Source organism: Plectrocnemia conspersa, unplaced genomic scaffold (genome assembly GCF_051122295.1).
Source record: "Plectrocnemia conspersa isolate PC_06_02 unplaced genomic scaffold, ASM5112229v1 ptg000009l, whole genome shotgun sequence".
Classification (NCBI taxonomy): domain Eukaryota; kingdom Metazoa; phylum Arthropoda; class Insecta; order Trichoptera; family Polycentropodidae; genus Plectrocnemia; species Plectrocnemia conspersa.
The window spans coordinates 15,495,659-15,510,815 of record NW_028277173.1 but is presented as its reverse complement, the minus strand read 5'-3'; the positions used below and the strand labels follow the sequence as shown (position 1 = coordinate 15,510,815).

The 15,157-nt window shown below is 35.7% G+C and overlaps 1 protein-coding gene across 4 annotated transcripts in view; it reads right to left on the bottom strand.

Annotated features, from left to right (window-relative positions):
• LOC148232030 (homeobox protein prospero-like) overlaps positions 1-15,157 on the bottom strand; it is a 127,371-nt gene that overhangs the window by 13,380 nt on the left and 98,834 nt on the right. For 3 of the 4 annotated variants that reach the window (XM_088193332.1, XM_088193335.1, XM_088193334.1), the window contains exons 3-4: positions 9,697-12,718; positions 8,893-9,047 (exon numbers count right to left, since the gene is read on the bottom strand). In XM_088193332.1, coding sequence (XP_088049458.1) covers positions 8,893-9,047; positions 9,697-12,615 — 3,074 coding nt within the window. In that variant the 5' untranslated portion in view covers positions 12,616-12,718. The remainder of the gene's footprint in view (positions 1-8,892; positions 9,048-9,696; positions 12,719-15,157) is intronic. The other variant, XM_088193336.1, reaches the window with a different exon arrangement.

The window sequence follows — 15,157 nt, the reverse complement described above, 5'->3', positions numbered from 1 at the left end:
TCTGAAAAAATCTGATTTCAACTCTTCTGTATATAGTTATATATATATATTTACATACTTATCACTATTTATTTACATCCAATGTGTATTTTTTTGTAAAGTTGTATTTTCATTAGTAAAGTCCAAATACGTTTTCACCAGTAGATATATATTTCTTCAAGCGAAAATATAATTTAACTGATAGGCGCTAATATGCTGCTTTAAAATGTTTATGAAACTTAATTTGACAGTTGCGAAACGTTCCTTTAGTGTTCAAACCCAAACCTAACCTAATGATTTATTAGGTCAAGTCCAAAATACAAACTAAGCCAACTCATTGCTCATGGGAAAATAAGTGGAAGAATAAGCATATCGCATCTCACATTTTGCTCAATATTTAGTCTGCATTGCGATATTATACTATGTTTTAAAAATATCATAGCTATCCTTACCAATATTACTATGGACTTCTAATATAAGAGGGCTGATCAAAGTATTTTCAAACCAAATTTTGGTCAATAGGAGAACGCAAAAACAATTATCACTTCTCAGAAGTCAAAAATTCACGTCAAAAGCAATAAAATCGTGTCGGCGCCGTCGCAGTGGGAACGCTCGGTAACGAGCGTTTCCACTGCGACGGCGACGGCACGATTTTATTGCTTTTGACGTGGATTTTTGACTTCTGAGAAGGGATAATTGTTTTTTGCACTCTCCTATTGGGCAAAATTTGGTTTACATGTGCCTTATTTGATTTATATTTATATATTTCTTTTATTGCTTTTGACCTGGACTGAAAATTCATTATATGGCAACACTGAGCAGCAAAGAAATTAATTTTTCTGTCACGTCACACAGACCATAGTAGAAATGGCAGTGTTGTCAGTCAATTTAAAAATCTCTAAATGTATCTTTACTTAGCGAATATCCCTCGATTGTTGGGTATTTATAACAAAACAAATCTCTACCTCCCCCTTATGTTTATAATTAAAATGCATAACCACACATACGATGATAGCGGTTTATTCAATTACGATGCGTCCGCGTGCATTACGGTTTTAAAACGATTACCCCAGCTCGTGCGCGACCCACACTTGTGGATGCGCTGCCTGCGGTAACCCGCCGACTATTAATATCAATAACCCGAAAATTAACCGCATTGTGGCCGGTGAGCGCACACAGGTATTGTGTCACGTGACCTTGCACTATAGTGCTACACCCCCATCGACCGATATTAATTGCCAATCGGACCGATTAACGAAACGATGCTCAATCGGTCGTCTAACCGAACACCCCACTTACGGATGTTGGTTTATCGCAAAATTATATCAAGAGTTATTGTTCAGCTTAAGAATCAATCATTCCGTTGACGAGCTTTCGCCGTTTAATTGTCTAATGGTAGTTAGAGGCGGCGTATCATGGGCGGCACACTTAAGCAAATTACTTCTTGAGGTGGTGGAACCACCTGAAGCTCGACAGTCGCGTGATGACAAAAACTTACAAAGCCCACGTCGTCCATTAACTATTATGATTTACATATAGTATAAAAAATAGATACCAAACCTCTAAAAGTGCGTTTACACGGATACGTTGTAATATACGCGGTCGTTTATCAAAAGTTTAATATCACTCAACATGAAAAATACTTGATGGTAAAATGTAATGTATAATTTATTTATTATTAATAAAATCCTGTGTTAAAAAATGTGCCTTTTATTAACTTTTTAATGCTTTATATTTCATATGATTTATTAAATATCTGAACCGATTTGAACAATACTTAGATAACATCGAAGAAATGCTAATGAAATATATATATGTAGATACTTTAAACAAATTTATATACCAAAATTAAACAGTGACAAAATAATAAAATAAAGAATGATAAGATCGTTTTGTTATGAAAAAATAATAAAATAAAAGTCAAAGAGCTAATATGAGAAACATTATCTAAATATGTAAATATTTTATGCAATATGTAGGAGATAAGAAACGAAGGAGAAGCTTTACTTAATCTATTTTCTGCTTATTAAATATTGGAATATATTCGAAAAGCTATGAATAATCGAAAAATACAGCTTAAATAATAAATACAGATACATAAACATTATATGTTCTAAAAATAAACAATAAAAAGTGTCCAAGCTTTTTATTTTATTTTTGTAAATAATGGAACATTTGGTTTTTCAATCTTTGAATCAGTACGAAATTTAATTTTAATTATACCTACTGCTTAAAAAACATTCGGTGTACTTAAAAAAATATTACCATAATAAATTACTTTGGAAAGATTTAAAATTAAATATTATTCGTATTAATTCCAAATAGATAAAAAAATCAATACCAGCCATAAGTATACAGCTGCAAAATATTATTCGGAAATATGAATAATTTATGGAATTTCTGCAGTTACAGTGTTTTTTTTCATTGTTTTATTTGTCACCTATGGCGATGGCTGTTATAAATAACATAAAGTTAAGAAGATAAATTTCGCAAGCAAGTTTGGTTTTAGAGTTAGTCGGTTTCTCGTGTTTTTAATTTTTTTTTAAATATTCCATTACAAATGTTAACGAATACTTGATAAATAATTGGTTAATATTCGAATAATGGTCGAATATATTAAGTATTAAAATATTAGAATATTTGGATTGATGTCTACTGCTAAGGAGCTAAGTGCATAATAAATATAAAAAAATTCTGCCATATTATTTATCAATACTTTTATTACAATAAAGTATCGTTTTTTATAAATATCCGATTTAATTTTTAAATATTTTTGACAAATTAATATAGTTTCAATTCACAAATATATTACATATTGTATCAATTTTAAGTTATAAATTTTCTTTATTAGTAAAAAAAAAAAATTTTTTGCATCTCAAGTATGCTTTTTCCTATATAAGTAAATTGATAAAAACACTATAATAACTCACAGCAATAGATTTAATGTAAGGAATTAAAATAATTATTTAATGTAAGAAAATACTTCTACTGGTAATACTTTATATAACTCATTATGATCTAGAATCCTTAAGTAGTCACTAAATAAATTTTATGTGTATTATGCGATCATATAATCAAAAATTAAAACCTATTTTATAAATTTTGTAAAAGGAAAAATAATTTTAAATCAGTGTGCTATTTAATATACAAATCAAATAATCATAACTTTATGGCAAAGCATGTAGTGTTTTTATGCAATATTGATGATAAATGAACTGTAATATTTATTTATTATAAAATATATTTTTACTTATATGATAGTACATACATTTTGGATAAAATATGTATCTTTTTTTTGATAAAATTATACGCTCATTTTGTGAACGGCTCACCAAAGCGCCGGTTCCTAAGTAATCGCAATTAGGCTAATGAAAAAAAGTGATTAGTCAGAGCCGAAAAAAAAGAGGTTAGCTAGCACGCTTTCTCAGATATGGTACCTAAATACGTACAAAACGTTGAACCTTCACCCTTATACGTGTCCGTTTTATATAGGTAAATGTATATTACAGTGGTTAAACTTAACTGTGGTGTTATTTTTCAGTTTTAATAGCTCGGCCTTCAGGGATGTCACAGAGGACAGGGCGTGGACGTGACGCACCTTATACATTGTGTTTTGAGACATTACGTGTAAGGCGTATAACATAACATGCGAATAATTAGTCCATAATTCAATTTTAATTCATAGTGCTCATCATTTTTTTTCATTTGAGCTGAAACACTGAGATTGTACTTATCTCATTATGATTCATCCCATGTGTGATCCGGCTCGTGCCAGAGATTTCCAAGTGGTTGCCATATTGTCGTGTTTTTTGTTTCATGTCTACACTATCGTCCCTCTGGGGAGTAACGCCCAAGAAAAATAACACATTTCGACGATGATTTAAAGTACGTCGTTTCGGTGGGCGTGATGCCCTTATCTTGTGTCCGTGCTGCCTAGTATCACTTTACTTGGTGTGGTTTCAAGCCATTTGTTTTTTAATGCCAACAAACACACCCAGAACGCCTCGCGAGATAAACGACGTCGTTTTCTATTTTTTCATATTTCCCCTAGAGTATTTGCAATTTTTTAAATTAATAAATCATTTTATGTAATTTTATGCCTATGATGACGAATATAATAATGTTAAAAAAAAAAATTATATTTAACAAAATAATATTTTAATGGAAATAAAAGGGTTTGTTGCTCCAACTGTGCCATATCACGAAGGTGTTTTTTCGTTGTAAATAAAAGTAAAGTAGGCGGACAATGCCCAGGGCGACCCTTCCTTAGGGCGGCTCTAAAGTCACGCCCTGGGGCCGTACGGCCTCGCAGGACACTCGTACTTTATATGCTTTCAGATAAGAGTTTATTAATACTTTAATTACATTATACGACTGAAAAAAACGTTTAACCGTCACGGAACTTTATTTAGATTTTTTTCGATGAACTTATTCTATAGGATTAGATACAAAATTAAATCTTATAGAACATTTATAATTAATGATGGCATAGTACATTTCAGTACTATATGTATTAAACGTTTATTATTTAAGATTGCATTGCTATGTAGTATTTGCATAATGCATTGACAAAATAAATAATTCAGAGTCAAGCAATATTTGCGTAAAAAAATTTAAAAGTCGATGAAATATTTTCAAATTTTATTCTCAACGAATTACAGCAACATAAACTATCGTTAAAGTTAGTAACCCTAAGATGTTGCTGAGAACTTAAGATTTACAAAAATAGTGTTTCATGCAAAATCGAGAATTTCTTTGAAATTTTCATAGTATTTTTTGTTAAAAGTTAAATTTGTGTGAATATTAAAAGAAATACAGCGGTTTTAATATCCTCTGAATTTTTATACCGCTGCATAAAAAAGGTGTTGCCATACCAGATGTTTAAAAATATGTATTTGAATGGCAAAAATTGATAACGATTTTCTCAGCTACTCTAATATGCATTATTAAGCATTCTAATTTATCAAAGAATTTTATTTCTCGATAAATTTTGATGAATGAAAAAATATATGCAATACAGTAAAGTATTTCAGATACATTATTACATATTATTCTAAAATTTTCCTGTTAGATTTTTACCTTTTATCTTATTTTTTAATAAAGTTTTTTAACTTTTCTATCTCAATCTGAGCCTGAATTTGCTTCGAAATTTGACGTTCTATAATCAATCGAAATAGATCGAACCGTTCTTATCCTTTGATTATTTGCGTCTATTATAACAAATCATCATTCTATGAAAGTTTGTTCTCTTCAAAGTTCGTTAATAATATAAAATTAACATATTGTATATTTTTATCAAAATTTTTCGAAAAATAAATAAGAAAGATACATATGAATCGAATCTAACTGACTTTTTAAGCAATTTTATTTTTCGTTTCAAGTCGGTTAACATTGCCCTCGCCATGATAATAAATAAGCTGCAATGACTGGCTCATGGACGAATCATATAAATTACATATACATATGTGCTGGTAATGGAAAATTATTCAACAAAGATATGGTCTAATTTTAGAGGTGATTGCTTAGTTTCGATTTTATATTATAATTAACGTGATTATTTTAATAAAAATAGTTTTTTTATATTACATACTTCATCAATTACGCATCTTGAGTATTGAATCAATATAAATACTTGATAAAGTTAAACTACATATTCATATGGTTAATTAGTAGCACATGATTGCGTTCTTAATCCACGGCGGCGCAATTTAACTTTGAGTCTTTGCGGATTTTCCCGCAACAATGGCGACGGAAAACACCTGAGCTAACGATATGGGTAACATATTTTTAGCGTCGGCTGTGTGAAAAAAAAAGCTAACGTTGTTTTTTTTCAGTGCTGAAAGTAAGAAGGTCATTGAAGCGCGACGAGTGACTTGCTAGCCAGCGGCAGCCAGCGGCCAAAAAGGGTTCACGTTCTCAATTAGCGGCCCCGGGCTTTTAATTAGCACCACTCTTTCTGCACGTTCACGGGCAAAGGGGCCCTGCCACGTTTCACTTTGACAACTTCTCGTACGGACAGCGCTTTTCAAAAATTATCGCGCAAACATATCCAATTAGACATAATACGCCAAGTTAGTTCCGTTGATTTGACGACACAGACTTGCCTTTTGAAACCAAATAATCGAAACAATTTCAACGAGTTTATTATTTAGCTTGTTTGTACTTGAAAGCTGTGGGAAAATATAAACGAACTCGTACTTTGAGAATTCTTTCTAACCACGAACTCAGCGAATTATCGATATTTAAGTTTTAAGATAAAACACTCATATTACAATTAAAAAATTTGAAGTAAAAATGTGTAAATTTTTTTTTATTTAATATGTGTGTAGTAGATATATAGTTTATTTATTTTACCTATTTGATAATTGATCTATTTTGAATTGAATTTAAATAGTGGTATATAGAGTCCTTTTTGCTAGCTTAAGCTTAATTCTTAAAGATCACGTATAAACTATTTTGGAAATCTACGAATTTATCTATTATCTATTAAAAAATCAAGCTCTTTAATTATACATTGCTTCCAATCGTAGTCTGTCTCACGTCTGATAGTCCTATTTGTGGCTAAAAGTTCACAATGCCAGATGGCAGATGACCCGTGGGAACGTCCCGACTTTACCATCAAGGGTAGATTTTCGACAGACGTGCGAAAATAATTTATCAGCGCGCCGCAGTTTGAGAACAGCTTTTAAACCATTTACCGGCGCGCGAATGTTTGCCCGTTTATTATGAAATATTTAATTAATTATCAAAGAACTTGGGGTCCGGACGACTTCAAAGTTTCGCACTGCAAACGCCGCCGTCCAAAAAGGAAACTTGGAGTAATTAGCAATGTGCAGTTGCAATGTCAGAGCATTTTTTAAGGCACATGTAAAATGTCCGCAACCTCTTCCTTTCAGCAAGCGACCCCAACAACCAATTAGGCAAAGGGTGAAATTGCCTGTTTGTGTTTTGAAAACTTGCAAGACCAACTCTCCTTTTCGACTTCAAGAAGACGGAACCCAACTTTTTAATTAAGTCGCACAAAAACTATTCACATATAAAGGTGTGTACGTGTATGAAAACCGCTTATCATGTTCGTTACTTAAGTTTTAGGTTAATTTAGCTGATCGTCGCTTCTTTTCAGTCTTTGCCCCCAGGGGCTAATGAATGGTTGTGACTAATTAAAGGTGTGCCCGACGAGCTATAGTATATTAATACAATCTTCTCCTTTGTTCTACCCTTTGACCCATATGCCACCACATAGCAACGCGTCGTTAATAGCAAAAAAATATGTTCTTTTAAAGACATATCGCCCATGGGAAATCTAGCGATTTGTACACACATAAGGCGTGTCGCAATTTGGTGGTCGATTAATAAAAATATAGGAAATCCGATGATTGAATTAGTGGGGTGCGATTTGCACCCCCGTTAAAATGTTGTTTCTTTCGTGTCCGATTATGTAGACACATAATACATTTAAATTAGATGGCGCAAGTTCAGGAAATAGCTCCCTTCCGACATGCGAACTTAACGCACACCCCTTGACATCATCATAGTGCAGTACTGTATACTTAATGAGCGAAACGTAAATATTATATTGGGATGTCAGTTTTATTATCTGTATTTAAATTAAATTCTCATTTCAAGCGCAATTAAAAAAAAAAGATTTTTCTTCGAAATTAGATCAAGTGCCACAATTTTCCTACCATCATTTTGTTGATCGTTTAATATCCAAATGATCAAGAAAATTCGTGCTATATGTTTCATAATAATGAGTTCAATATTAAAAAAAATGCTTTTACAACACGTAAAAAATATAATAAAAAATTTGTATTTTTTTAAAAATATGAAAATTATATATTATATAAAAATCAAAACTTGTACACAATTAATTTGAGCTTTGAAAATATATATTAATATTCATAAATTTTAGTAAATTACAACTCGCAAAAAGTTACATAAAGAAGTTTTTGCTTTACAAATATCTAACTAAAACAAATTTAGAAACTTTTCTTGGTTTGTTCGATTTTGGGAAAATCTGTTCTAATCTTCTATGATAAAGTTAATATATTAAGCGCGATTTTTATCGTCAAAAGCTTTTATCGTCACTCGATCGAAACTTTGGACATATCAACTTTAGTTTATATTAGAAACGCAGGCACTCGAGTGATATCGCGACTGAGTCATTATTTATTATAAGTATATTTTTTACGTTTCTGTACGTGCAATACGCGTGTTTGGACAGGTGGCATTATTTACACGCCACTCCACGACTCGACGCTAGTCAGGATATAAGGCTTTCGTCCATCAGATATAATCCCGAAGCCATGGCTGATAAGCGCTAATGTGCTCCAAGTATTCTGAAAAGTCATTTCAGACGCTAATTTCCCATATGGAGAGCCACGGTTTGTTTGCCATCGATAACGCCGATAGATTAAGCGATAATTCACTACAACGTGAGCCTTGAGATATACATAAATATATTTTTTATATTCGACAAAAGGCGTAGCGATATATGTGTACAATACACGATATCTGATCGCGATCATTGCGGTGGCATATGGGTAATAATTTCCTTTTCGAAGCATGCGACATAAAAGCTAGGGGGTGGTGTTGTCTTATCTTTGCATTTATCAGGATACTAAGCGACAAACAACTTTTCTGATAAGAACAGCTCACGACAAGTTATTGATTTTTGTTTTAGCATGTCACGCCGTATGTCATGCCATATTTTTTTTATATTTTTGTACATATTATATAGATATACTAGATTTTTAATCGACTTTTCGAGGGACGCCACCGGTGAAAGGGGTTTGTTTCTGAACGCCATGTCACCCTCCAGCTTACACGCTTAATTAGCGCAGTATAAAAAGATTCCGTACACGTGAATGTGTGCATTAAATATAGATTTAAAAAATAAAGAATAAAACTCACCGGAAATTCGAAAACCATTTGACGAGCTGCGCCGTGTTGTTCTTGTTGAATTTGATGTCAGGGAAGTACATCTTCAAGACAGCAGAACTAGGATAGCGCACCCAGAAGAACATCAGCTTCGCCTTTCGCAGATGCATCGGCGTCAATGTAGACGAGTTCACAGAAGTCAAGGATAAATATGTGTTTTGAACAATTTCTAAAAAATATTTATTATACATGCATGTAAAAGAATTAGATCTACTTTGCGAGGTGAAGCTCTATCGCGAATTAATCCCTGTTGTATTATATAACTTTTATTCGATTTCGACGCATTCTAAAGACGTTAAACTATTTATTTTGATACTTGTAATGTAAATAATGTAATTTAATATTTAACGAAAGTATTAATTAAGGATTTAATAAACGAGGCATCCGTATATGTAGAATAGGAAATGTGTCAGAGAACGAAATAGCATTGTGAGGCTTCATCAATGCAGACTTGCGGTAAGTCGGAATAAAGAAAACAATACTTTAATGCCACAAGGTGAGACCTTACAAATTATAAGGTTAAACAATCCTAGAAACGAGATATCGATACGCCCTAATTGTATTTGATTTGCCGCGGCTCGAACGCAAAGAAAACCGAAGTCAAATGTATTATTACGAGTAATTTTCTTAGCGGAAAATATACGACAATTTTCGTTAATAATTAATTGTAAGATTGGCGAACTACTTTTGTTAATAGCTATATACGACTCGCGTAAGTTTACTTAAGCTATAATCATAAGACATGTGAAATATTTCTCATCATTATGAAAAGGATATAGTAGGCTGATTTCCGTCGTAGGCCAAGTCGGTGGAGTTGCAGTCGGAGTGAGGATCGTGAGGGTCCATACCCCTCAGAGCCGGATGAGAGTAGTCTTCGGCGTGTCTGGCGGCGGCCAAGAGAGCCGGATGAAGCAGCGCCGGAGCGTGGGGCAGCGGCGGAGAGTCCCGAGCTTCCAGCATCGGAGGGCTCATGGGCATCGGAGGTCGCAGTCTAACCGATCCGGGCACCCCCGCGTGCAGCGGTCCGTGGTGTCCGAAGAAAGGGCTATACGGCGAAAAGACTTGCGATTCGTGCAAGGAAGGGTTGGGTATCGCCACAGAAGTGGGCAGCGAGACCGGCAGCATCGGGGCCTGCGGGTGGTAGGGTCTCGGCGAAGGAGATTCGGCCGGTCCGGGACATCCGGGCGAGGGTCCGGGCCCGTCTTGAGCCAGAATCCGGCTCACAGTCCTCGGTGTGATCCTCGTGTCCGTCACCTTATGTCGCTTCTTCTTCGGCGTCACCACTAAGCTCAGCGCTTCGTTCTGCTCCGAATTCTGGTCTCGATCCATGCAGAACGGGTTGACGGAGTTGCTCAAGTGGTTCATCCCTCCGTAGAGTCCGCCTTGGGGAGGCTTCGGCGCCTGGAACATCGCCGCTGAGGGCGAAGGTCTCGTGTGACTCATTTGACTCATTTGATTAATGACGCTGTCCGAACTGGCGCCGCTCATATGCAAAGACACGCTCATCGGCGGGAACGAAGATCCGTTCAAACGAGGTCCGTTCATTTGCAAATTGTGATTTAGCATATTGTTCGAATGGCTTAGCATATTATTAGGCATGTTAATGTTAGACGGAATGTTCGAATGATTTTGAGCGTTACCTGATTGCGAGCCGTGGGACGGCCTATCGGACGATTTGAGTCTCGGCGATTTCCTCTCCAAGAGTTGAGACGCCATCATCAGGTCCTTGTTCAACTGTTCGGCGGCTGCTGCTGCGGCTTCGGATTGCTTTCCGATATATCGTCTCTGGTGAACGAATCGAGTCACTACCGAGTCGATCAAGTTCGACAGCGAAGCGGATATTTCAGTCTTTAAAACGTCGGCGAGACCTTCCAATTCGGCTCCCGATACGGGCCCGATCGAATTAGCGCCGTTTCTCATAATGCTCAAACGCTCAGTCAGCTCGTTGGAGACTGAAGGCGTTTTCGAACTGGAATGATGAGATTGCGAAGGCGAGTGCTGATTTTGCTGTTGCTGCTGTTGTTGCTGTTGATGTCTCAGCTGCTCTTGATGCTGCTGTTGTTGTTGTTGGAGCTGTTGCTGATGATGCTGCTGTTGCTGTTGGTGATGGTGTTGTGCGGCTTGTTGTTGTTCCGCAGCGTGCGCCGCAGCGGCAGCTTCTTTAGCCATCGCCTGTCTGACTTCTTGTTCCATAAATAATTTTTGGCTCACTCCTAAGTACATCGCCGTGGCGCTGCTGATGGCGTGGTGCGAATGCTGATGCTGCATCGGATGAGGCACCGAAGGCTCGTGGCTCGGATGCGGCATGTGCGGCATCAGCGGCAGGGCGCCGTTAAAAGTAGCCGGAATTCCGTGAGGATGCGATAAATGAGGATGCACTTTTCCGGTCATCATTTTACTCATAACTTGCGATAGCATATTAGGGGTGCTACTCGCCGGCAGGGGCGTCTGAGCTTGCTCTTTGACTGGCGGCGAAGAAGCCGGCGATCTCGGAGACGATTTCGGTGCATGATTGCTCACATCTTGATCCAAATCGCTTGTAATTTCTTCGTTCTCGTGCGTCTCGGACTCTTGCTCCATCCGATTGCACAATTGCACATATTTCTGTTGCATCTCCGCTAATTGTTCCTGCATGGTGCGTAACTGCGATTTTAGCGCATTTTTTTCGACGAGCTTTTGATGAATGGGCGGCTGGGGTTCCATTTCGTCATCGTCGTCGTCGTCTAGCATGAGACTTTGCAAATTCAATCCTAAGCCGAGACCGGCAGCTGCATACCTTTCGGCGGCGCTATTGTCGTGCTGTTGGGGCTGGTAGAGCTTTCGCTTTTTGCAGCCGTTCACCTGGGGCTGCGCGGGCACGGGGCTCGATCGCATCGTGGAAACTATATTTTCTACGCGCGCGCGTTTCATGTCCAACGGCACTTGTTCACTTTTTATAACTGTCGGAGATGGAGGATCGTCTTTATCGTTTTGATTGTCAGGATCGACTTCGATTTTGGGAGTGACGAGGGCCTCCACGGAGGCGGGCGAAGGTAGCGATCGTCCGGAGTCGGAGCCGCCGCCGTTGACGCCGCTCATCGCTTCGTCTAATAATTCCGCCTGTTGCTGCTGAGCTGTCATACCAGCTTCGCGAAGACACTCCTGCATGGCCACTGCAGCTGCCGAGGCTTCGTCGCCGCTCGAAGAGTCGACGGCTTCGATGCCGTTAACGCACTTGCTTACTCCGACTTCGGAGTCGGAGTCGCGCTGCTTGACTTCGTTGTTGTTATTGTTGATGCTGTTGTTATTGTCGGGAGAGCCGCCCAGCTGCATCAGCTCCTTCTTGCGCCCTTGCAGAATGTCCTTCAGCATGTGGTGAGCGAGGCCCGCCGATGGGGGCTGACGCTCCGAAGCGGCTTCGCCGGGCAGCTCCTGAGGCGAGGCCTCCAACGCTTTGTTGGCCTGGCGCCCCAGGAGCTCGTTGAGCATCTTGGCCGTGCCGTAGCCGGGGCCGAAGGGGCCGAAGTGCTGGCTCTGGTTGAAAATCGAATAAAGTCCGCCGCTCATGAAGCTCGGACGCGAGGTAAAGTTCGGGATGGACGAGTAACTGTTTCTGGGCTCGCCGGCGTCCACGCGCTGTCTGGCCCGCTTCGCTTTCTTCAGCAGTTTATCTCCGTACAAGTTGAAGCAATCGGTCTCCTCCTCCGATGACATCATAGGGAGAGCGGGCGGTGATTGGCCGAGGGCGCGGCCGCCGGGAGAGCCCCTCCCGCCGGGGCCCGCGGAGCCCCTCCCCCCACTGCCCCACTCTAGCGTCGACCTGCAACAGTCACACTCGTTACTGACGTCGACGAAGGTGCACGTATGCGCAGCACATATGTGAGCAAATGCACGTGTGATGCGATCGTAATAATACAAACATTTCAACATAATATATGCAATGATCGAATCTTCTAAATCATATACAATCACTCATTCATCACGTATACAATATGATATTTCAAGTTTTTATCTCTAAATTTAATAATAATAATATTTTATATCATAATTTACGAGAGGGTGCAATATAAATTAAGATGCTATAATAATATATTTCGTTAAAAGACATATTCAATATTAACTATTTATTAAAAATAATCTTAAAAATTCTAATAGTAAATAATTTTTATTTTGTAAAAAATAGTATAGTAAACTATGTGCAATTTCTTAAAATAGTATATTGTATTTATTACCAGACTGAGAAAAGTTATTTAATTTGTGTGTGTGCTTTACCAAAAAATGTAATAATTTATTACATATTATAAGTTTTGGATAATTGAGGCGTGTTTGTATGAATTATGTATATCTTTTTTAGAAACTATTTTGAGAAAATAATAATTTGAGAAATAAAATGGTATTTAAACTAAATTTATCATTAACAAAAAATCCAAGCTAATTAACTAAATATATATATAAAAAAAAAATATAATTTAAAACAGCTATTGCTTATTTAATATATTCAGAGTTTTGTTCGGTAGATTTACAATTATTAAAATATATATAAATTATTAAAATATATATTTTGATTCTTGGTTAATTCAGGTGTGTTTGTATGAATTATCGTAATCTTTGGTTAGATAATACATTAAGCAAATGATAATAGTGTCAATAATTATTAACAAAAAATATGTCCAAACTAAATAACTGAAATTGTGTTATAAATAATTTACAATTAATAAAAAAAAAACAGATATTTTCTTTCGCCAAACATTAATTAAAGTAAATCAGTGGCGAATCATCCATAAACCGAAATAAGCACACACTTGGGGTATTTTTTTTAAAATTTAATGATGCCTCGCGAAGCCCCCAAAAAATTTTGAAAATATATTTATTTTAAAATATTTATTTAGTGAATTTATACAGCTAGGATATTTGCATTTGTGATAAAGCTATTTGTGCATTTACATTAAAACTCCATTATCCTCAGTGACCCTACATAATATTTTTTCCTTATATCAATACATATGTAGTTAATTTTCGATGATTTCAAAAAATTTCAGGTGCTAAAGCTATTTTAATCCCATTAATATTTAAGAATAAATTAAATAGATCACAGAATTTTTGCTAATTTTTAATGTAAACATATATAGCCAAACTTAAGTTGCGTTTGGAACCTTCGATGATCCGCGATTTATGTAAAATAAAAATATCCCTCGGTTTGGAAGAAAATGAACTAATAAATTCGTTATTTTATAATAAGTTTTAAATTTTGGCTCTATTTTATACTCAACATAATATTATTTATCCTTTTAGAAATAGTTTAGGATAATATACATTCAATATATTAATTGTTTATGATATTTATTTATAAACTATATGTTTCTAAAAAAATATCATATTAAATTAAATGATATTTATATAAAGTTATTTGTACAATAAGAGCTTCTAGATAATGTTTAGATGAAAATTGCAGGTATACGAGTAAAAATAATATTTTAAAATTTATGATAGTAAAAAAGTTTGAAACACTAGTTTTGATACAAAAAAATGAATAATTCTATCATATCTATAGCATTAAGTGTAGGTAGGCTATTTCTATACTTATCAACTTTATATAAAAGAAAAAAAACTGTGTGATTTAGCTGAATGCATTGATCCAAATAATAGTTTAATCTTTATAAATACTTTGATTGATCGTTATTTAATCTATATTAAAATTAATGCTTATTTATTTATAATTTATCTGCTTATTTATTTAAATTTATTTATAAAACAATAGCATCTAGATAAAGTTTAGTTGAAAATTGCAGGTATGAGAAGAAAAATATTTTTTTAATTTATGGTAATAACCAGCAATAAAAAAGTTGCACCCCCTTGCTTTCATACTAAAAAAATCATGATCCTATATATAAAAAAATAACAACGGTAAAAAGATCTGCGAAGCTTTTTATAGTACTTATGATTAAGATATTCGTAGTATAGTAGCCACAGTGACATTATTAAGTCATTTTCGCTCAAAAATAATGTTATGTATAAGATATAGTATATTTTCCTGCTGAATCAAGATAAGTAATGTCAGCAGTAATATTGTGAATATAATGTCACTATTAAAAAATTAAATATGATCTAAGAAATCAAAGAATGACTGGTAGCCCTGGTTATCGGACGAGAATAATGCAAATCGATCACGGCCGAAAGCTCGCAGCTTCCACTGTTACTCTTTGGGCGTAATTACTTTGTGAATACGTAATGATCTTTTTCGAATAAGTCATTGTTGGAA